This window comes from Mandrillus leucophaeus, unplaced genomic scaffold (genome assembly GCF_000951045.1).
Source record: "Mandrillus leucophaeus isolate KB7577 unplaced genomic scaffold, Mleu.le_1.0 Scaffold723, whole genome shotgun sequence".
Lineage (NCBI taxonomy): Eukaryota > Metazoa > Chordata > Mammalia > Primates > Cercopithecidae > Mandrillus > Mandrillus leucophaeus.
This window is the reverse complement of record NW_012107842.1, coordinates 884,752-906,692: the sequence shown is the minus strand read 5'-3', so window position 1 is coordinate 906,692 and position 21,941 is coordinate 884,752. Positions and strand designations below refer to the sequence as shown.

General features: G+C 37.9%; 1 protein-coding gene across 3 annotated transcripts in view; it reads left to right on the top strand.

Moving 5' to 3' along the window:
• The window catches only part of PRMT3 (protein arginine methyltransferase 3), a 136,017-nt gene that overhangs the window by 38,168 nt on the left and 75,908 nt on the right, over positions 1-21,941 (top strand). For all 3 annotated transcript variants that reach the window (XM_011965405.1, XM_011965404.1, XM_011965403.1), the window contains one exon: positions 4,463-4,562. In XM_011965405.1, coding sequence (XP_011820795.1) covers positions 4,463-4,562 — 100 coding nt within the window. The remainder of the gene's footprint in view (positions 1-4,462; positions 4,563-21,941) is intronic.

The following is a 21,941-nucleotide window of genomic DNA, read 5'->3' as shown; positions in this document are numbered from 1 at the left end:
TCTTTTCTTTTTTACTGAATACTCTCAGAACATAGTAGTCCCCGAAACTTGTCCTCTAGCTGTTTGCATTGTCTTTGTGGCAACTCATAGTTTTAAGTTCATTACTTTCCTAGTGAATACTTCATCTTTCCAGGTAGATGTAAAAGCATAAGAAGGTCTTTCAGTGAAAGGAAAAACTCTCTCTCTTGCCACCATTTCCTCTTTGAAAGGACTGACATTTATTAGAAACTAGTAACAGCCAGAGAATGGGATTTTTTACTATCTTACCCTCTGCATACTATTCCCTATCAGTCCACTAGCTAGTTATCTAAATCTTGCCATTTCCTACCAAGATTAGGTAGGCAAACATCCTAGGATTCAATCCTCTGCCAGTTTTTTTTTTAAATTCCTTTTTCTGGCTAAAGAAATTCTTTAGCCTTTGTGACTCCTGGGTCTGCAAGAGAGTCCTGCACACAGCACCATTCTGAGTTAACCTAGTTTCAAGTCAGACACACATGAACCTAATTACCCAATATTACCGAGAGAGATTACGCAGTTTTAAACTTTATTAATAATTTCAAAGGTACAGGCAATCAGGAGACTCAGAAGAAGTAGGGATTAATCTGGCACATAGAGTGAGGCTTCTTACTGTGTGAATTGATAACCCATCCACCCCATTTGCAGACCTTTTCTACTCCGGGCCAGAGATCGTGTAGCTCATATAGGGAAGGAAGGACTAAAGCAGCTGCTTTTAATATCCCAGATCTCTTAGTCTGGACTTCCTGATTCCCTCTATTATATGGGTAAGATCTCTGGTTCATGTGAGTTAGATTTGACACTCTGATCTATGTATTCACTCACTACGTATGTCCATTTGCTTTTCTCATTTCTTCCTTTTTCCCTGACCATCTAGGACCAGTTTTCTTCTTGAACTAATTTTTTAGTGTTTCCTTCATTGTACATTTATGTCAGTAGCCAAACAGAATGTTGTTTGTTGGTCTGAAATGTATTTTGCCTATAATTCTGGGAGATATTTTTCTGTACATACAGAATTCTACATTGGCAGTAATATTGTAGTACAGGAGTTGGTAAACCTCAGTCCCCGGGTCAGCTACCTGTTTTTGTAAATAAAGCTGGAACACGGCCGGGCCTTTTTGTTTACATATTGTCTATTGCCTCTTTCACACAGCAATAGCAGTTGAATAGTTGCAACAGAGATCATATGTCCTGCAAGTCTAAACTATTTTTACTTCGGCAGTTTAAGAAAAGGTTTACCTGGTTCATTGGTGATATTCTACTATCTATGGCTTTCATTGTTGCTATCAAGAAGTCACCTATCAGAACAATTGTTATTCCATTGAAGACAATTTGCCTTTGTTGATTTTTTTGCCTCTGATTTGTTTAAGTATTAAAGATTTTTTAAAATTTAGTCTTGAGATTCATTGGATTACTTTTCTCTGTGGCTTAAGGCTTTTTATCAATTCCAAAAAATTCTCTTGATCCCAGGAGTTTGAGGTTACAGTAAGCCATGATCATACAACTGCTCCCAAGCCTGAGTGACAGAGTGAGACACTCTCTTAAAAAAAAAAAAAAAAGGCCAGGCGCGGTAGCTCACATCTGTAATCCCAGCACTTTGGGAAGCCGAGGCAGGTGGATCACGAGGTTAGGAGATCAAGACCATTCTGGCTAACACGGTGAAACCCCATCTCTACTAAAAATACAAAAAATTAGCTGAGCGTGGTGGCGGGCACCTGTAGTCCCAGCTACTCGGGAGGCTGAGGCAGGAGAATGGCGTGACCCCGGGAGGCAGAGCTTGCAGTGAGTCAAGATCACGCCACTGCATTCCAGCATGGGTGACAGTGCAAGACTCCATCTCAAAAAAAAAAAAAAAAAAAAAATTGATATGGGAGTGCAAATGATCAAGAATAGCCAGAAGGATTTTTAAAATGAATAAACTTTAAGGATGTACACTGTCAAATTTCTTGGCTGAATTTAAAGCTATAGTAATCAAGAAAGTGTTATATTGGCATAAGAATACACATCTAAATTTGGGGGGCAGAATTGAAAGTCCAGAAATAAATCTATACATACATGGTTGTTTTTTACAAAGATATCAAAGTAATTCCATAAGTTAGTGATAGTTTTCCCAACAACGTTGAAACTATCGCTGTTGATAGTCTGTCGAACAAAGTTTTTTCAACACTATATCAATAGTTATTGATATGGGGGAAAAATGAACAAGGTACATATGGGAAAATTAACTGAAATGAAAGCAGAAGCATTTAAGGAGAAAACATAGGTGAAGTATTTGGTATAGGCAAAGATTGCTTAGATATACCACCAAAAGCATGAACCATAAAAGAACAAAATAAGTTGGTCTTTATCAAAGTTAAAAATTTTAGCTCTTCAAAACATACCATTTAAAAAATTAAGAACCAAGCCACAGTATGGCAGAATTATTCACTGTACATAAATCTGACAGAATTTGTATCCAGAATATGTAAAGAACTCTTACAATTCTGTAATAAGAATACAACTGGGCTGAGCGTGGTGGCTCATGCCTGCAATCCCAGCACTTTGGGAGGCTGAGGCAGGTGGATTGTTTGAGCCCAGGAGTTTGAGACCAGCCACAACGTAGAGAAACCCCATCTCTACAAAGAACCACAAATATTAGCCAGGCATGGTGTCACACACCTGTAGTCCCAGCTACTCAGGAGTCTGAGGTGAAAGGATCACTTGAGCTTGGGAGAGGTTGAGGCTGTAGTGAGCTGTGATTGCACCACCACATTCTAACCTGAGCAACAGAGTGAGACCCTGTCTTTAAAAAAAAAAAAAAAAAAAAAATGACTTCAACTGACCTGATGTTTTAAATGGGCAAAAGATTCAAACAAAAGAAGACTTGGGAATATGGCAAGCAAGCCTAGAAAAAATGCTTGATCATTAGGAAAATGCAGTTTATAACCACAATGAATTCTTTCTACACAGTGAAAGTTTCGAAGATCAACAATAGTGAGTATTAACAAGGATGTGAAGCAACAGGAATGCACATGTATTACTGCTTAAAATGTCAAATAGTTTATATGCTTTGTAAAACAAGTTGGCAGTTTGTTTAAAAAGTTAGATATACACTACCATTTGATGGAGCAATTCTGCTTATACACAGATGTTTATAGCAGCTTTATTCATTATGATCCAAAGCTAGAAGCAATCCAGAATTATATACACAGGTGAATGTGTAAACAAAATTGTGATTTATCCGTGTGGTAGAATACTACCCAGCAGTAGCAAGGAACAAACTAATATACACAAAAGCATACGTGAAACTGAAAATATGTCATGCTTATCGAAGGAAGCCAGGCACAAAAAGAAGCAATACGATTCTATTTGCATGAAACTCTATAAAATACAACTCTAATATATAATGAAAGAAAGAAAATCAGTGGTTGCTTGTGGATGGGGAGATTTTCTCGAATGGGCACTAATCTTTGGGGGAAGAGGAAATGTTCCGTATATTGATGGTGGTGGTCAACAAAGTATCTGTTTTTCAGAATTTAACAAAATTAACCTAAAATGAATGCATTGAATTGTATGTAAATAATACCCAGTGAAGTTAAGGAGGGACAATTTCTTCTTTGATGGAGGAAAAAAATCCTCTGTAGTTAAAATGTACATTCTGAGAATTCAGAATTTATTAATCAGATATAAGCTTAACCAGCAGCTTACATTCACCTTTGTGAAATTAACTGTTGTTTCATATTACAAAAGAAGGGGAGGTTGAAAATATTGCTAATCTTATTAGCAAGTGTATAAAAACATCTAATGATTGCCACTGGTCAAGGTTAAATAATTTTTGGTAGTGATAGGATTTCAGGTTTTATATAACACTTAATGTTTTGTTGTTGATAGTGTCATTATTATTTATAGACACATGTATGGCTTTCACAAGTATTTGATCCTCTTAATAGCCTGTGAAGTAAATAGGGTCAGTATTCTCTTTTACACCTGAGCAGCACAGGCTCAATGAAATTACTTAAAATGTTGGTGAAGATCACATAGCTGACAAATGCCAGAGAATCTGGGGGTTAAATTAGGGGCTTGGGGCTTCAAATTCTCTCAGCCCTATGACAGACACACTATTTCCCTTTAAACCATACTTTTGTATGTCTTATATGTCTATCTTCACCTCTGTGTTGTTTTTTGTTTTAAAGACATGTAACTTCATTGACATGTTATTCTTGATAAAATTTGGATTTCTTTTCAAACTCAAGTTTTAAATATTGGTTCACTGTATTGCCATATTAACCAGAAACATTTTTGGGCATTCATGGAGTAACCATAAAATAATTATAGTGTCCAAAGAACAACTAAACTTTGAAATACTTTTTTGTCCCACAAAACGAGTTGTTGGCAAAAAATTATGTAATTTAACTAGCTTTCAGAATCTGTTTAATCTACTAATCTAATTCATTATGATAATTTTCAGACTAAATAAACTTGAAGATACTATTACACTAATTAAAGGAAAGATTGAAGAAGTTCATCTTCCTGTAGAAAAAGTGGATGTTATTATATCTGAGTGGATGGTGAGTGTTTACGGAAAAAACTACTTTCATTGGTAAAATGAAAAAACTTTTTTAAAGTCATGAATAAGATAATAGTTTTCCTGAATTTAATTATATTTGATACATGGCAGAATGGTGACATTATTTTTTAAGTAGCTACATTAGATACTGTAATGTGTAATTTTAAAAAATAGCTACAGTCTTCTCACAGTAGTTTATTCCGAAATGGCGCTTATTTATTGGCTATTCATAATCTTTAAAAAGTGATAAATTATCTTTTTTATCTTAAAAATCCTAATAAATTATTTTTCTACTTTCTAAGTTTTAGATATCTAAGTGTTTGCCTGAAAGCCTTCAGGGACTAGTAAGAACTTATTAGGACTGTTTCATCAAAATTAACATAATACTGCCACCATTATCATACTGAATATCCTATCTTTTTAATCTGTTAGGCCAAGTAATCAATGTCCATCATCACGTAAAATAGAATTTATTGCTGTTATTGAAATAATAAAAGGAAGGCATGTTACATAGCTTCATAATTTGCTGTTGAAATCTTGAGTCAAGACAGAATATTTATTTTTAAATATATGGAAAATAAAATTAATGGGGGCTGAGTATGGTAACTCACACCTGTAATCCCAGCACTTTGGGAGGCTGAGGCAGGTGGATCACCTGAGGTCAGGAGTTTGAGACCAGCCTGGCCAACATGATGAAACCCCATCTCTACTAAAAATACAAAAATTAGCCAGGCATGGTGGCGCACACCTGTAATCCCAGCTACTTGGGAGGCTGAGGCAGGAGAATGGCTTGAACCCAGGAGGTAGAGTTTGCTGTGAGCCAAGATCACACCACTGCACTCCAACCTGGGCAATAGAGCGAGACTCCACCTCAAAAAAAAAAATTGTATTTGACAGCTGATTACACTTACTGATATGTCAATTTGACAGAAATAAACTGGATAGTATTTCTAATAAAGATTTTTAAATTATTTTGAAATTCTTTTTTCCTTAAAGTTCTATTTGGTAGATATATTTTCATAAAATAAATTTATCAAAAAATTTTAAGACAATGAGTTTTGCTTTATATTTTTTTTATAAATTTTGAATAAACATAGTTATAATCCTGGTGAAATAGACATTTCAAGGAACTTTTGGAATATTCAGATTTAATGTAGTACTGTAGGGAGTTCCAGTCTAGAGCTGATGACAGTCACAGTTGTTGACCGTTATGATTTTGTATGTGAAACAGTATGTTGATTTTTTTTTAATGCTAAGATTGGCCTTAAACAACCTTTAGTCACAATATTAATGTTCTCACACCAAAGAATTTGTATCAGCACTCTAATTTCTCATGAATTGAAAGAGTAGATATGAATTTAAAATGTAACATTTCTTTAAAGACTATGAAAAGATGCTTCCAAGAAAGCACATTTGAGGCATATACTTGACAAGAATTTTAAATAGTTTATGCTGTATATTTTACTCTTCTTGGAAAATGCATCTTTTAAATTACTCCAAAATAGACTTTATAGGCAAACCAAAAGAAAGACTTGTCCAAACTTCCTGTTACCTCAGTTGAACATTATTATATATCTGATTACAATAACTAATGGGATAGTTCTTGCTCTGCCTAGCAGAATTATACTTCTGGATGTTGATGTTCTAGGATTTTTCACTTCCAAATCTGAAAGATGATCTAGAATTATTAATATGCAATTGATACCTTAGAACCAGCTGGTTTAATAACTGCAGTTAGCTGGATTGAATGAATTCATGAGATTGTCTTTATGATGTGAACTTTGAAAGTTGTACTGTTGAAAGTTGTACTGGAATCCATTTTGTACCCTCCTGCTTTCTTCTGTACTAAGGAGGGCTAACCCTGCAGGCTGCCTTTCCGAAGCTCCAGTGATGGCTGACTTCTACTGAGTTTGGGGAACCCAGTGGGAAACACTAGAAGCACTAAATCTCCCAAAATTTAAGAAAGGGAGAAGCCAGGGCATTTCTTCCCTTCTTTATCTCTAGTGTGTTGCTGGCAAAAGCTGTTTCTTTTGTGGTTCCACTTCCCACCGGACAGGCATGCTGTAATTCCAGCATCCACTGTGCAACCCCAGCCCTGGGTTCTTGTAGCAGTAGCCTAGGAATTATCAACTTGTGGGCATTATAAAGTCTGGTTGTCTCACTCTCTTGATGACTTCTCGTATCTTTTATCCTCTGTATAAGTGACTTTTGACATTAATTTTCCTCTATTTTAGACAGCTTTTGTGGTTTCTCTTTTCCTAGTTTGTACTTGTAACTCAGCAGTCCCCAGACTTCTTGGCACCAGGGACCAGTTTCATGGAAGACAGTTTTCCCATGGATTGGGGGATAGGGATGGGATGGTTTCAGGATAAAACTGTTCCATCTTACATCATTAGATTCTCATAAGAAGCATACAGTCTCGATTCCTCACATGCACAGTTCACAATAGGGTTCATGCTCCTATGAGAATCTAATGCCACTGCTGATGTGACAGGAGGCAGAGCTCAGGTGGTAGTGCTGGCCTGCTACTCACCTCTTGCTGCGCAGTCCAGTTTCTAACAGGCCATGGACCAGTACCCGTCCATGGCCTGGGGGTTGGGGACTCTTGCTCTAACTGAAATAAAGAACATTTTTCACTTTAGAGCATTGGTTGGGTAGGACCTCTCCCTTCTTCAGGAAGGCAGTCATTGGAGTCACTGGAGCCTGAGATGAAAGGAGCCAGTTGTTTGGAAGCCAAGATGCTTGGAAGCCAGTAATGAAAAACAAATCAGTGTGTCCAGGAAGGGATAACTAAGAACTTTTCTTCTTCCTCGCCACAAAGGTGTTACTTTTAAGCATTTGCATTATCTCACTGTCTGGCTTTCCTTGTTTTAAGTGAGTTGAAGTCTAGCAACTGTTTTAAGTGCTCTAGGTGGGGCATTGGACACTGAACTTATGGCAGTCAGCTCTGAATGGCCTTATTTCTCTAGTGAAATTTGCATTTAAGGCATTAAGAAGGCTTGTGCTAAATTATTTTCAGTCATCTTTGTGGATTGGAAATATCATTTATGGTATCTTCTAAATCCTACAAGTCCCTAACTTTATTTAGTACTTTCATTAGGATTTTTGATGTGAGAAACTGGAAAACATTAATTACATAATTAAACAAAGGGCAGGTATGCTTTCTAAAATTTATCCTCCATGTTTCAGGCACATTGGCTGAAACAGTAGGCAAATGGTAAACAACTATTTTAAATCTGTAGCCACATTTTCATGAACCAGCATTTTAAACTTAAATTGCACAGACTTCTTTGTTTTTTCTTTACATACAACATAATAAGGATACAAAAATCTAGAATGAACCATGGTTAAGCATTTTTTTTTTCTCTTTTTACAAGTGTTTCCAACAAGGAAAGACAAAAATGGAATATACCCTCCAGAATTGGGCACAGATGTTTAATGGACGTGTAATCCAGTATAGCAATGTAGAAATCATATATTGCAGAGATGTACATCTGTTTTCTTCTTCTGTGGTCCACTAACTATTTCATGGCTGAATCTAAATATGTTTTTAGTCTGCACCTGTTCATGAATTTTTGTCTTTATTTTGGAAGATTTTTCTAGATAAGACTAATTTTAAAAGCTAAATTATTGCTGTTAGCATGTTATTTAATAAATGATCACTTGTCTTTTATTAACATATTCCCAGTTTTAGGCTTGCCTTTAATTTTATATTTTCGTTTTTGTTTTTATTTGAGAGAAGTTTTGTTTTTATTTTATATATTTAAGGTGTACAATATGATGTTTTTATTTACACAGTGAAATTATTACTGCTGTCACATTAACATGTCCATCATCTCACATACTTACCTGTCTTCGTGTATGTAGTAAGAGCACCTAAAATCTATTCTCTTAGGAAATGTTTCATATACAATACAATATTACTAACTATAGTCCTCATGCTCTACATTTTCATTTTCATCAGATGGAATTTTGTTTGACAAAATTGTTTCAGTTAAATGTAAATAGTTTAATCCCCAGAAGATGTTAATACGTATTGCCTTTTGTGTCTGTGTCCCCATTTTTTACATTTTAGTCTACCAATAGAAGTTCTTGTTTTGAGAGCTGTTCTTTATTGCTTCTTATTTCTGACTACGTAATAAAACTGTTCAAAATAAGCATCCCTAATTCTGACCCAGTAAGCCAAATTGACTCATTTGGTGTTGCTGTGTTTCCTCTGTTTTCAGCATGACTTTGCAAGGACATAGAGTAAGTCCACAGGGCTTAGCATTAGTAAATGACGGAATGTGAATTGTAAGAGAATGTTCCCAGACAGAAATTCGCTGGCCTCAGACTTTTATAATTTTATGTACAACACATTAAAGGCATGGAGTTAGTATATGACAGGGTTAAGAATGTTGCTCCATAGGCAAACTACCTCCATTTTTGGGCATGTTACCTCTCTATGCCTCAGTTTCCTTCTCTATAAAATGAAAATAACAGTATTACCTACTTCATAAGGTTTTTTTGTGAGGATTAAATGAGTCAATACATGCAAATTTCTTAGAACAGTTTCTGGCACATAAGATCTTAATAATTTAGCTATTCAGTTTTGAAAGTTATACAAACTTTTAAGTACTCTGTAACTCATGAGCGAGCTACCACACTAGCTAATTCAATAAAAGTTGAAAATAATCATATACATGAAATAAAGAATATTAATTCTTGGAGGAAGAACATTCTTAGGGCTTCTCCCTCGCTTACAGCCCTTTGTAAAAGCAGAAGACTTTCTCTTTCCATGTCTAGCATTTACTAATTGACTGTCTGTGGTTGGTGTGCAGAGGTATGAAAGTAAACTGATGGATGTGAGTGACTGGGATTTGGGGTATTCTTGGTGTTTTTCTTAATGTTAGTTGAATCAAATTGTATTTTATGTATATTTCAAGCATAATTCTCAGTTTGCTGCCTTGGAAACAATTTTTAGGCAGTACTGACAATGCCTAATAATTTTAGATAAAATATAAAATTCCCATTCCACAGTACTATTTTCTAGTACTGTTAAGTGTTAACAGGGAGATATTTATAGTACTTGAACAATGAAAGAAAAATTGTGGTTCGTACTTTTTCATAAGTACGCTAACATCTGAATCAAGAATAAAACGAAAACAAAGAGAATAGAAATGTAATTAAGAATACGTCCCTTGTGTATAATTATTTTGGTCTTATAATCTATATGTTTGTTTTGTCTATGCTCTTAACCACTTCCTAGCCTTTCTTTTATTCAATCTTCAATAAGTTATAAAGTATTCTAATCATGAATATTAAAAGGTTAAGTTATTCAGGAACACGAATCAATTGCCCTTATAAACATTTTTCAGGTAATCCCTCAGAGAACACAAAATGTTTGTTAATTTTTATTTTAAACTCTAAAATTCTATAACAACTTAAAAATATTTTGTCAGTAATACCGTTTACTTCTCCCTGGGAGTAAAAGTAAACCCTTCAAATTTACAGCTTGCATTTGTAGACACACAAGCATTTATGATAAATACAAATTGTCTTCTGTAAACTGTATATTGTGTATACACGCCACTTTTTTTTTTTTTTTTTTTTTTTTGTCCATTCAACTGTTAATAGACACTTAGGTTGATTCTGTATCTTGGCTATTGTGAATAGTGCTCTTATAAACATGGGAGTGCAGACACCTCTTTGGCATACTGATTTCTTTTCCTTTGAATATGTAGTGTGATTGCTGGATCATATAATAGTTCTATTTTAAGTTTTTTGAGGAACCTCTATATTCTTTTTCATAATGGCTGTACTAATGTATATTCTTAACAGCAGTGTATATGAATTCCCTTTCACTGCATCCTTGCATCCTTATTTTGTCTTTTTGATAACAGCTGTTCTAACTGGCATGAAATAATATCACATTATAATTTCAGTTTGCATTTCCCTGATGATTAGTAATGTTGAGCATTTTTTAATGTACCTGCTGGCCTTTTATATGTCTTCTTTTGAGAGATGCCTATTCAGTTTATTTGCCCATTTTTGATCAGATTATTTGAGTTTTTGCTATTGAGTTCTTTATATATTCTGGATATTAATCTCTTGCTGGATAAATAATTTATAAATATTTTCTCCCACTCTGCAGATTGTCTCTTTATTGTTTTCTTTGCTGTGCAGAAACTTTAATTTTTTAGTGGCTTTTTTTTTTTTTTTTTACTTTCAGATTTGGGGGTATATGTACAGGTTTGTTATTTAGGTAATAACTCATGCCATGGGGGTTTGTTGTACAAATTATTTCATCACCTGGGTACTAAGCCTAGTACCCAGTAGTTATTTTCTTTTCTTTTATTTTTTTCAGACAGTCTCGCTGTGTCGCCCAGGCTGGAGTGCAGTGGTGCGGATCGCAGCTCACTGTAAGCTCCGCCTCCCGGGTTCAAGCCATTCTCCTGCCTCAGCCTCCCAAGTAGCTGGGACTACAGGCGCTTGTCGCCATCCCCGGCTAAGTTTTTGTATTTGTCATAGAGACAGGGTTTCACTATGTTAGCCAGGATGGTCTCAATCTCCTGACCTCGTGATCCTCCCACCTCGGCCACCCAAAGTGCTGGGATTACAGGCGTGAGCCACCGCGCCTGGCCCCTAGTAGTTTTTTTTTTCTTTTTTTTTTCCTCCTCTCCCTCCTCCCAACCTCTACCCTCAAGTAGACCCCAGTGTCTGTTGTTCCCTTCTTGTATTCGTGAGTTCTCATCATTTAACTCCCACTTATAAGTGAGAACATGCGGTATTTGGTTTTCTGTTCCTGCATTAGTTTGCTAAAGATAATGGCCTCCAGCTCCATCCATGTTCCCACAAAAGACATGATCTCATTCTTTTTTATGGCTGCATCGTGTTCCATGGTGTATCTGTGTCACATTCTCTTTATCGTACTCTGTCACTGATGGGCGTTTAGGTTGGTTCCAGTTCCGTATCTTTGCTTTTGTGAATAATGCTGCAATGAACATTCACATGCATCTTGCTCTTTATGGTAGAATGATTTTTATTTCTCTGGGTATATACCCAGTAATGGAATTGTTGGATCAAATGGTAGTTCTGTTTTTTTGTTTTGTTTTGTTTTGTTTTTGAGATAGGGTCTCCCTCTGTCTCCAAGGCTGGAGTGCAGTGGCGCGATCTTGTCTCACTGCAACCTCCGCCCCCCAGGTTCAAGCAATTCTCCAACCTTGGCCTCCCGAGTAGCTGGGACTACAGACGTGCGCCACCATGCTGGCTAATTTTTGTGTATTTGGTAGAGACAAGGTTTCACCATGTTGGCTAGGCTGGTGTCGAACTTTTGACTTCAAGTGATCTGTCCATCTCGGCTTCCCAAAGTTTTGGGATTATAGGTGTGCACCACCACACCTGGCCTGGTAGTTCTGTTTTTAGCTATTTGAGGAATCACCATACTGCTTTCCACAATGTTTGAACTAATTTACACTCAGTGTGTAAGTGTTCCCTTTTCACTTCGATCTTGCCAGCACTCTTATTTTTTGACTTTTTTTTTTTTTTGAGATGGAGTCTCGCTGTGTCGCCCAGGCTGGAGTGTAGTAGTGCAGTCTGGAGTGTAGTAGCAGTCTCGGCTCACTGCAAACTCCGCCTTCTAGATTCACGCCATTCTCCTGCCTCAGCCTCCCGAGTAGCTGGGACTACAGGCACCCGCCACCGCGCCCAGCTAATTTTTTGTAATTTATTCTATTTCACCGTGTTGGCCAGGAAAGTCTCGATCTCCTGACCTCATGATCCGCCTGCCTCAGCCTCCCAAAGTGCTGGGATTACAGGTGTGAACCACCGTACCTGGCCTACTTTTTGACTTTTTAATAATAGCCATTCTGACTGGTGTGAGATGGTATCTCATTGTGATTTTGATGTTCATTTCTCTAATGATCAGTGGTGATACTGAGCTTTTCTTCATATGCTTGTTGGCCACATGCATATCCTCTTTAGAAAAGTGTCTCTTCATGTCCTTTGCCCACCTTTTAATGGGGTTGTTTGCTTTTTCTTTTTTTTTTTTTTTTGAGACGGAGTCTTGCTCTGTCGCCCAGGCTGGGGTGCAGTGGTCGGATCTCAGCTCACTGCAAGCTCCGCCTCCCGGGTTTACGCCATTCTCCTGCCTCAGCCTCCCGAGTAGCTGGGACTACAGGTGCCCACTACCTCGCCCGGCTAGTTTTTTGTATTTTTTAGTAGAGACGGAGTTTCACCGTGTTAGCCAGGATGGTCTCAATCTCCTGACCTCGTGATCCGCCCATCTCAGCCTCCCAAAGTGCTGGGATTACAGGCTTGAGCCACTGCGCCCGGCCTACTTTTTCTATAAATTTGTTTAAATTCGTTATAGATGCTGTTTATTAGACCTTTGTCAGATGCATAGTTTGCAAGTATTTTCTCACATTCTATAGGTTGTCTGTTTATTCTGTTGATGGTTTCTTTTGCTGTGCAGTCTCTTTAGTTTAATTAAACCCCATTTATCAATTTTTGCTTTTGCTGAAATTGCTTTTGGCATCTTTGTCATGAAATCATTGCCTGTTCCTGGGTCCAGGATGGTATTGCCTAGGTTGTGTTTCGGAGTTTTTGTAGTTTTGGGTTTTACATTTAAGTCTTCAATTCATCTTGAGTTGATTTTTGTATATGTTATAAGGAAGGGGTCTAATTTCAGTCTTCTGCATATGGCTAGGCAGTTATCCCAGCACCATTTAGTGAATAGAGAGTCCTTTCCTTGTTGCTTGTTTTTGTCAGCTTTGTTGAAGATTAGAAATTGATCTTCAATCTGATTGAAGGTTGTGGGTGTGTGGCTTTATTTCTGGGCCTGCTGTTCTGTTCCATTGTTCTATGTGTCTGTTTTTGTACCAGTACTGTGCTGTTTTTATTACTGTAGCCCTGTGGTATAGTTTGAAGTCAGAAAATGTGATACCTCCAGTTTTATTCTTTTTACTTAGGATTGCCTTGGTTATTTGAGCTGTTTTTTGGTTCCATGTGAATTTTAAAGTAGAAGAATGTCATTGGTAGTTTGATAGGAATAGCATTGAATCTATACATGACTTTGGGCAGTGTGACCATTTTAATGGTATTGATCCTACTCATCAGCATGGGATTTTTTTGTAGAAGCTATTTAATTTGGTATAATCCCATTTGTCTGTTTTTGTTTTTGTTGTTTGTGCTTTTGAGATCATCCCCACAAAGTCTTTGCCCAGACCAATGTCCTGAAGCATTTCCCGATGTTTTCTTCTATTAGTTTAATAATTTAAGATCTTGGCTGGGCGCAGTAGCTCACACCTGTAATCCCAGCACTTTGGGAGGCCAAGGGGGGCCAATCACGAGGTCAGGAGATTGAGACCATCCTGGCTAACACAGTGAAACCCTGTCTCTACTAAAACTACAAAAAATTAGCCGGGCATGGTGGCGGGTGCCTATAGTCCCAGCTACTCGGGAGACTGAGGCAGGAGAATGGCGTGAACCCAGGAGGCAGAGCTTGCAGTGAGCTGAGATTGCGCCACTGCACTCCAGCCTGGGCGACAGAGCAAAACTCCATCTCAAAAAATAAAAATAAAAATAAATAATTTCAGTTCTTACATTTAAATCTTTAATCCATTTTTAGTTGATTATTTATTTATTTATTTATTTATTTATTTTCTGTCACCCAGGCTGAAGTGCCCTGGCACCGTCTCAGCTCACCGCAACCTCTGCCTCCTGGGCTCAAGCAATCCTTCCACCCCAGTCTCCTGAGGAGCTGGGACTACAGGTGTGCACCATTATACCCAGCTAATTTTTGTGTTTTTAGTAGAGAGGGTGTTTTGCCATATTGCCCAGGCTGGTCTTGAACTCCTGGGCTTAAGCAAGCCACCCACCTCAGCCTCCCAAACTATTGAAGAGGGTGTCCCTTCTCCAATGAATGTTTTTGGTACCTTTGCCAAAAATCAGTTGGCTATAAATGTATGAATTTATTTCTGGGTTCTCCAATATGTTCTTTTGGTCTATGTGTCTGCTTTTATGCCAATATCATGCTGTTTTGGTTGCTATAGCTTGTTGACATCAGGTATTGTGATACCCCCAGCTTTGCTCTTTTTGCTCAGGATCACTTTGGCTATTCAGGATCTTTTGTGGTTTCATACAAGTTTTAGGGTTGTTTATTTCTATGAAGAATGTCATTGTTATTTTGATAGGAATTACACTGAATCTGTAAATCACTTTGGCCAGTATGGTTATTTCAACAGTATTAATTCTTCCAATTCATGAGCATGGAATGAGTTTCCATTTTTGGTCGTTCTCTTCAATTTCTTTCATTAGCATTTTGTAGTTTTCATTGTAGAGATCTTTCAACTCTTTGTTTAAACTTATTCCTAAGTATTTTATTTTACTGTAGTTATGTAAATGGCATTGCTTTCTTGATTTCTTTATTACTTCCCCTGGGTATAGAAGTGCTACTATTTTTGTATACTGATTTTGTATCGTGCAGCTTTACTGAATCTGTCAGTTCCAAGAGGTTTTTAGATTTTCTGTGTAAGATCATGTCGTCTTCAAACAGGAACAATTTGTCGCCCTTCTTTCCAATTTGGATGTCCTTTATTTATTTTTCTTGCCTGATTGCTCTGGCTAGTGTTATGTTGAATAAAAGTGGTGAAAGTGGACATCCTTGTCTTATTCCATTTCTTAGAGGAAATGGTTTGAACTTGTCCCCATTCAGTATGTTGTTGATTGTGGTTTTGTCATTGATGGCCTTTGTTGTGTTGAGGTATGTTCCTTCTATGCCTAACTTGTTGAGAGCATTTATCATGAAGCGATGTTGAATTTTATCAGATGCTTTTTCTGTGTCTTTTGAGATGATCATATGGCTTTTGTCTTTCATTTTGTTGAAGTATCATGTTTATTGATTTGTGTACATTTTGTCATCCTTGCATCTCTGGGATAAATCCCACTTGATCATGGCAAGTGATCTTCTGATGTGCCACAGGATTTAGTTTGCTAGTATTTTGTTAAGGACTTTTACATCTGTGTTCATCTGGGATATTGGCCTGCAGTTCCTTTTTGCTGGTGTCTTTAACTGATCTGTGTAATGCTAACCTCGTAGAATGAGTTTGGAAGAAATCCCCACTCTTGATTTTCTGGAAGAGTTTGAGAGTAGTTGCTGTTAGTTCTTGAAATGTCTGGTACAATTTAACAGTGAAGGCATCGAGTCCTGAATTTTTCTTTGATAGACTTTTTACTACAGATTCAATCTAGTTACTTGTGTTCTGTTCAGATTTTCTATTCCTGGTTCAATCTTGGTAGGTTGTATGTGTCCAGGAATGTATCCATTTCCTCTAGGTTTTCCAGTTTGTTAGCGTATGGTTGTTCATCATAGTCTCTAATAAATCTTTGCATTTCTCTGGTATCTGTTTTAATGTCTGTTTCTGATTTTATTTATTTTGGTGTTTTCTCTCTTCTTGGTTAGTCTAGCTAATGGTTTGTCAATTTTGCTTATCTTTTTTAAAAACCAAGTTTTCTTATTGATCTTTTCTATTTTTTAAGTCTCAGTTTTGTTCAATTCTGCTCTGACCTTTATTATTTCTTTCCTTCTACTTTGTTTTTCTAGTTTTTTGAGATGCATCATTAGGTTTTGTATTTGAGATCATTCAACTTTTTTTGATGTAGACATCTGGTGGAGCAATGGCCGTTTCCAGACTTCCTAGTGTTCCAAAGGGAAAGACTTCTACCTGTAGATGAGTTTTAGTGTTCCAGTTGGGAGTGGTGTGGTGACTGTGTTTCCAGATAGATGCAATGGTACAGCCTCTACGCAGCTTCTTGACCTGTGTTCAACATCAGCAATAATATGAGTTACTCAGTGGTATAGGCTGTAGAAGTCTGTGGCAGTGGTGGCAGCAGCATAGTTTTTAAGGTACGCAGTTGCAACAGTTTGGGAGATCCTCCTGTTTTCATTTTTCCTACAATAGGAAGACTTAGCTGACCCTGCTGTTAGGTCTGACATGGTCTATAAGCAGCAGCAGTGGTGCTTGGAGCTGCAATGGGGCCACAGTACTGCAATCAGAGTCCCATGAACCTATTGTGGCACCTGGGTCTTGGAGTGCCGATTCACCCTCTGTGGCAGGGTTGGATGTAAGTTTCCCACAAGAACCAGGATCTGTGACAATGAGGCACCCTCCAGCAGCTCGGAACCAGACAGCTCAGTTGTAACTGTGGTTTTACCCTTGGAGTTCAAGCCACAGCACTGGCCTGACCCTGGGGAAGCAGGGATGTTCTGGAGGTTTGGGCTTGGGGTAGCAGGGTAGACTGTATAGTAGTGACTCTAGACACTAGGATGGTGGGTGTTAGCTGTATCCCAGACTCTGTGAAGCTGGGTGCAGCAGCAGCAGGTACCCCAGAATGGTGGAGCTCAGCTGTCATTTGGGCCCAAAGGGCAGCTGGTGGCCTAAAGGCACAGTGATGACTCTACTTCCCAAGGAAAGGGGTGTTTCTGCAGCTCGGACTCGTTGGGGTTAATCTAGCTTCAGGCAAGCAGGGTACTAGAGTTGTTGTGTAAGGTAGGGTGTCTCAGCTCAGCCGCTGCTCTTGTTTCCCTGGGATGCAGGATACTGCATCAGCTCAGCCCTGGGATGCACAGATACTTAGCTTAGCCAGGTCACTGATTCGCCAGAGGATGATATGCCACTTCACCATAGGCCTGTGGGGCATTACTGTTCTGGGTGGCCCGGGCACCATTTCTCATGATACTGGGTACTACTTCAGCTTAGGTACTGGGGTTGTGGCTTCTCTGGGCAGCCAAGGCACCATTTCCTGGGATGCAGGACACTGCTTCAACCCTGATGGCAGAGCAGTGTTACTGCTCTGAGTGGCCCTAGTACTCTTCCCAGGAGGCAGCATACTGCTGCAGCTCCAGCTCGAGGGGGTGGGGAGAGGGGTAGGTGGAGTGCCTCCACCTCTGCTTGACCCTCCGTGTAAGGGTGTAACAGCTGCTCACAGCTCTGCCTGGGGAAGTTGGACCACAAGACTGGGGTGGTTCAGTAGCTTAGCCTTAGAGGTGAACGGGAGCTGTGACTACTAGCCCCTGAAGCAAGGTACACTTCAGCCGTAGTTTCAGTTTCAAGATGGCAGTAACCACACAGGCCACTGGGGGCAGGACACAGTGTCAGTGTCTCTTGGGAGAGCACGGCTTTTTGGACCCCAGGCAGCTCCCTCAGCTGGCATATTGCCTATCAGGACTGCAGGCGACCCCAGTGGTGAGGTCTGTAGATGTCCAGTGTGTTGATGGAGGTTGCTGGGATCCTCTTGCTTACCTCTTTGCCTTAGGGAGAAGTTCCTCCTGATTCCCACTTGATCCTGGTTGGGGTTTGGGGTGGTAGGAGACTGGTGTTTTCTTTCATTCACTATGTGGCCATCCTGAGTTTTTGTGCTCACCAGGCTTTCTGTTATTCCAATGATGTCTCCAGAGCTCTCACTGGGTTATTTTCGTTAACATAGTTGTATATTTCATTGTTCTTGCTGTCTTTGTGAAAGGGACAAGTGCTAGTGGCTTCTGGTCAGCCCTTACTGATATCACTCTCGAAAGCCACCAATTTTATTAATATACATTGCAGTTTCAAAAATCGTAGTATTAGGGGAGGTGTCCATTTTAGAATTGATGAAATACTGTAAATAAGTGGAGATCATATTACCATGTTTGAAGTTTGGAAGACATTGTAAAGGTGTCAGTTCTCTTCATATTAGTCTGTAGATTTAATGCAATCCAGTAAAAATCCCAACCTTGTTTATGTGGAGTTTGAAAAATCAGCTTTTTAGGTAAATGAAAAAGAAGCCCAAAAGCAGCCTGTATACTTTTAAGAGAATAAGGTGGGAGGACGTGGTGTACTAGATATCAAGCTATAAAGTATAATACAGCAATTAAAACAGTGTTTGACTTGTGCAAAGACTGACAAACAGACCTGTGTAACCCATACTCATAAGGTCACTTGATTTATGGTAAAGGTGGTATTACAGAGTAGTGAGGAAAGGATGATGCTGAAACAACTGAATATCCTTACTGGGGAAAATATAAAGAAATAAGACTTCTACTTCATAGAAAACGAAGAAATCAGTTCCAAGTGGAGTAAAGTTCTACATGGAAAAAGAGCCTTAGGAGAGAATAAAAGGGGAATACATTTATGACTTTGGATAGAGAAAATTGCTTACTCAAAACCCCCAAAATACTAATGTTAAGAGAAAAGATAGTGGCTCACTTTTGTAATCCCAGCAGTTTGATTGGCTGAGGCAGGAGGATGGTTTAAGCCCGGAAGTTCAAGACTGCATGAGCTGTGATTGCACCACTGCACTCCATCCTGGGCAACAGAGCAAGATGCTGACTCTTAAAGAGAGAGAGAGAGAGAGAGAGAGGCCGGGTGCGGTGGCTCACGCCTGTAATCCCAGCACTTTGGGAGGCTGAGGCAGGTGGATCATGAGGTCAGGAGATCGAGACCATCCTGGCTAATGCAGTGAAACCCTGTCTCTACTAAAAATACAAAAAAAAAGGAGAAAGGGAGAGAGATAAAGAAAAAATAAATTGGACTACATCAAAATTAAGAGATTCTGTCATAAAAATACATATTTAAGAGCATGAAAAGCAATAACAGTCGTTCTCGATGTCTTTTATGTACAGCGATGATGAATAAATTGATATGCTTTTATCCAAATGGTTAGTATTGTACTATATATTAAAATAGTAATATTAATTTTTCTTGAATTTTACAAAGAAAAAATTTGAAATTATATTGAAGCATTCACTGAGTGCTTACTATGTCCCAAGCACTGTTTACTGTTGTGTTTGGCCGTTCTTTTTACTAATCCTTTATTGGATATGTGCTTTGCAAATATTTTCTCCCACTCTGGCAGGTCCTTTTGTCCTTTTAAGAGAGTCTTTCATAAAGCAAAAGTTTTTAATATTGATAAAGTCTAATTTATCAATTATTTTTATAGATCATGCCTTTGGTATCAAGTCTAAAATTTCTTAATCTGTAGTTTCACCTCTCCCTTTTTTTTCTTGTCTCTTGTGTTCCTTTAACAAACCCTAGTAGTCCTCAATATAATATCTGAATTACAGGTTGATATATTGTAGTAATACACAGAAAATATCAAATAAGTATGTTTATGATTCAGATTTTACTTTCTGGTACTAGAAGATATTTTATGGTCATTTTTTACTGCCTAAATTTGGAATCAAAGAATCCTGGTCTTTCACTGGAAAATGATATGTAGAGACCATCATCTAGGTTCCTACAGACCAGATGTTATTAACTTTTTAAATATAAAAAGTCACAAATCTACACTCATATTTTCAATGTAAGATTATGGAATTTTTACTTGAAATCTTTGATTTTATACTTGCATCTCTTTACTTCTATGCAGAAAACCTTGGTTCCTAAGATAATAATTGCTTTATCATATAGCCTACCTGTAATAGTTTCAGAATTTTATTTTTTTGTTTTTTTGAGATGGAGTTTTGCTCTTTTGCCGAGGCTAGAGTGAAGTGGCGTGATCTTGGCTCACTGCAACCTCTGCCCCCCAGGTTCCAGTGATTCTTCTGCCTCAACCTCCCTAGTAGCTGGGATTAGAGGCACCTGCCACCACGCCCTGGCTAATTTTTGTGTTTTCAGCAAAGATGGGGTTTCGCCATGTTGGCGGGGCTGGTCTTGAACTCCTGACCTCAGGTGATCTGCCTGCCTCAGCCTCCCAAAGTGCTGGGATTACAGGTTTGGGCTACCACGCCTGGCCAGTTTCCGGGATTTAACACCAATTTTACTACTAAACAATAAGACTTCTAAATGTAGCTTAAAATTTGTTTATATTTTTTCTTATAGAATGTATCTCATGAGAAATGTACAGTCAAAATATTGGTTCTACTTTTAAAGTCACTTGTCACTATTTTCTCCTTTTATGTTACTAACTTGACACACAACCAGATTTCAGTGTTTTCTTTTTTTCAATTTTGGGGAGGATTGCTTCTTTTTCCCTTGTTTAGTTTAATTTTGTGTTTTAGTTATGCAAAAAATTACTAATTTTTTAGTAATTTTTATGTACATTTTAAGATAACAGGAGATTCTGTTTCTTCTTCTGTTATCTTCCTTTGTGGATCGATGACCATTTTCTTTTTATCTTTGGGGTTATTTTGAAAATATTAGATATGTATATATTCACCATTATGCAAAAGTTAGCATATTCAAGATATTGTTCTATACTTTGCTTTTATTCAACTAAAATTCTATCTCAGAAATCACTTCATTATTCTATAGAAATATTTCTCATTCCTTTTTATGGCTGTACACACATGCACACCAACTTTCCTAGACATGTATTTGATTAATTTTGCACAGTCCCCTGACCTGAACTAATAATATTCAAGTATATTTCAAATATAAGGTTTTTATTCTTGTGTAGAATAAATTGTATAGATAATTACATTCTACATAATTCATGCTCATTTGAATTTTACCCATTCTTTTGCTATTACAAATAATATTGAATATTCTTGTACATGTGTAATATCATTTTATATTGCTAGAGGTGAGATTGATATATCAAAGGGTTAATGAGGGCTGGGCATGGTGACTTATACCTGTAATCCCAGCACTTTGGGAGGCCAAGGCAGGAAGATTGCTTGAGGCCAGTTCTGGAGGGATGGAGAAAGGGAGGGAGAAGGCAACGTTACTGGTTATTGCCAAATTCTCCTCAATACTGTGTACCATTTGACTTTCTTACCAACAGTGGAATGAGAATACCCATGTTTCCGCAGTCTTACCAAAGAGTGTGTCGAAGGGTCACTTTTAAATTATTGAGTTTAGGTTTTTCCTGCCACCCAGGCATTGTAAATCAGAGTTGTATGTTTGGGGCCTGTCTTTTTTTTTTTTTTTTTTTTTTTTTTAATTAAAAATTTATTAAAAATTAAAGTAAATAAAAACCAAGCAATGGAAGCAGACAAAGAAATGATTGATTGATGGAGTTACATGCAAGAAAGGCTAACATATTGTATGTTTTTCTGTACTAGCCTGGATGTCTGAAAGGTATTCTAGCATATAGTTCCAAGCAGGTGCAAGATGGCACTACCTTTGGGTCTAGTGGGAGACAATATTCATATAATTGGGTTCTGATTTGTATTCCTGGGTGTAAATCTCGTTCTTCAGATCATCCTTCTAGCCAGATAATAGCCAGCCTTCACTCTACAGCTGCCAAGGTATCTGTACAGCCTCTCTTGGTCCTTGTTGAAGCACTTTTCTGATGGCTACACAAATAGTCTTTTTTTTTTTTAATTTATTTTTTATTATTATGATACTTTAAGTTCTAGGGTACATGTGCATAACGTGCAGGTTTGTTACATATGTATACTTGTGCCATGTTGCTGTGCTGCACC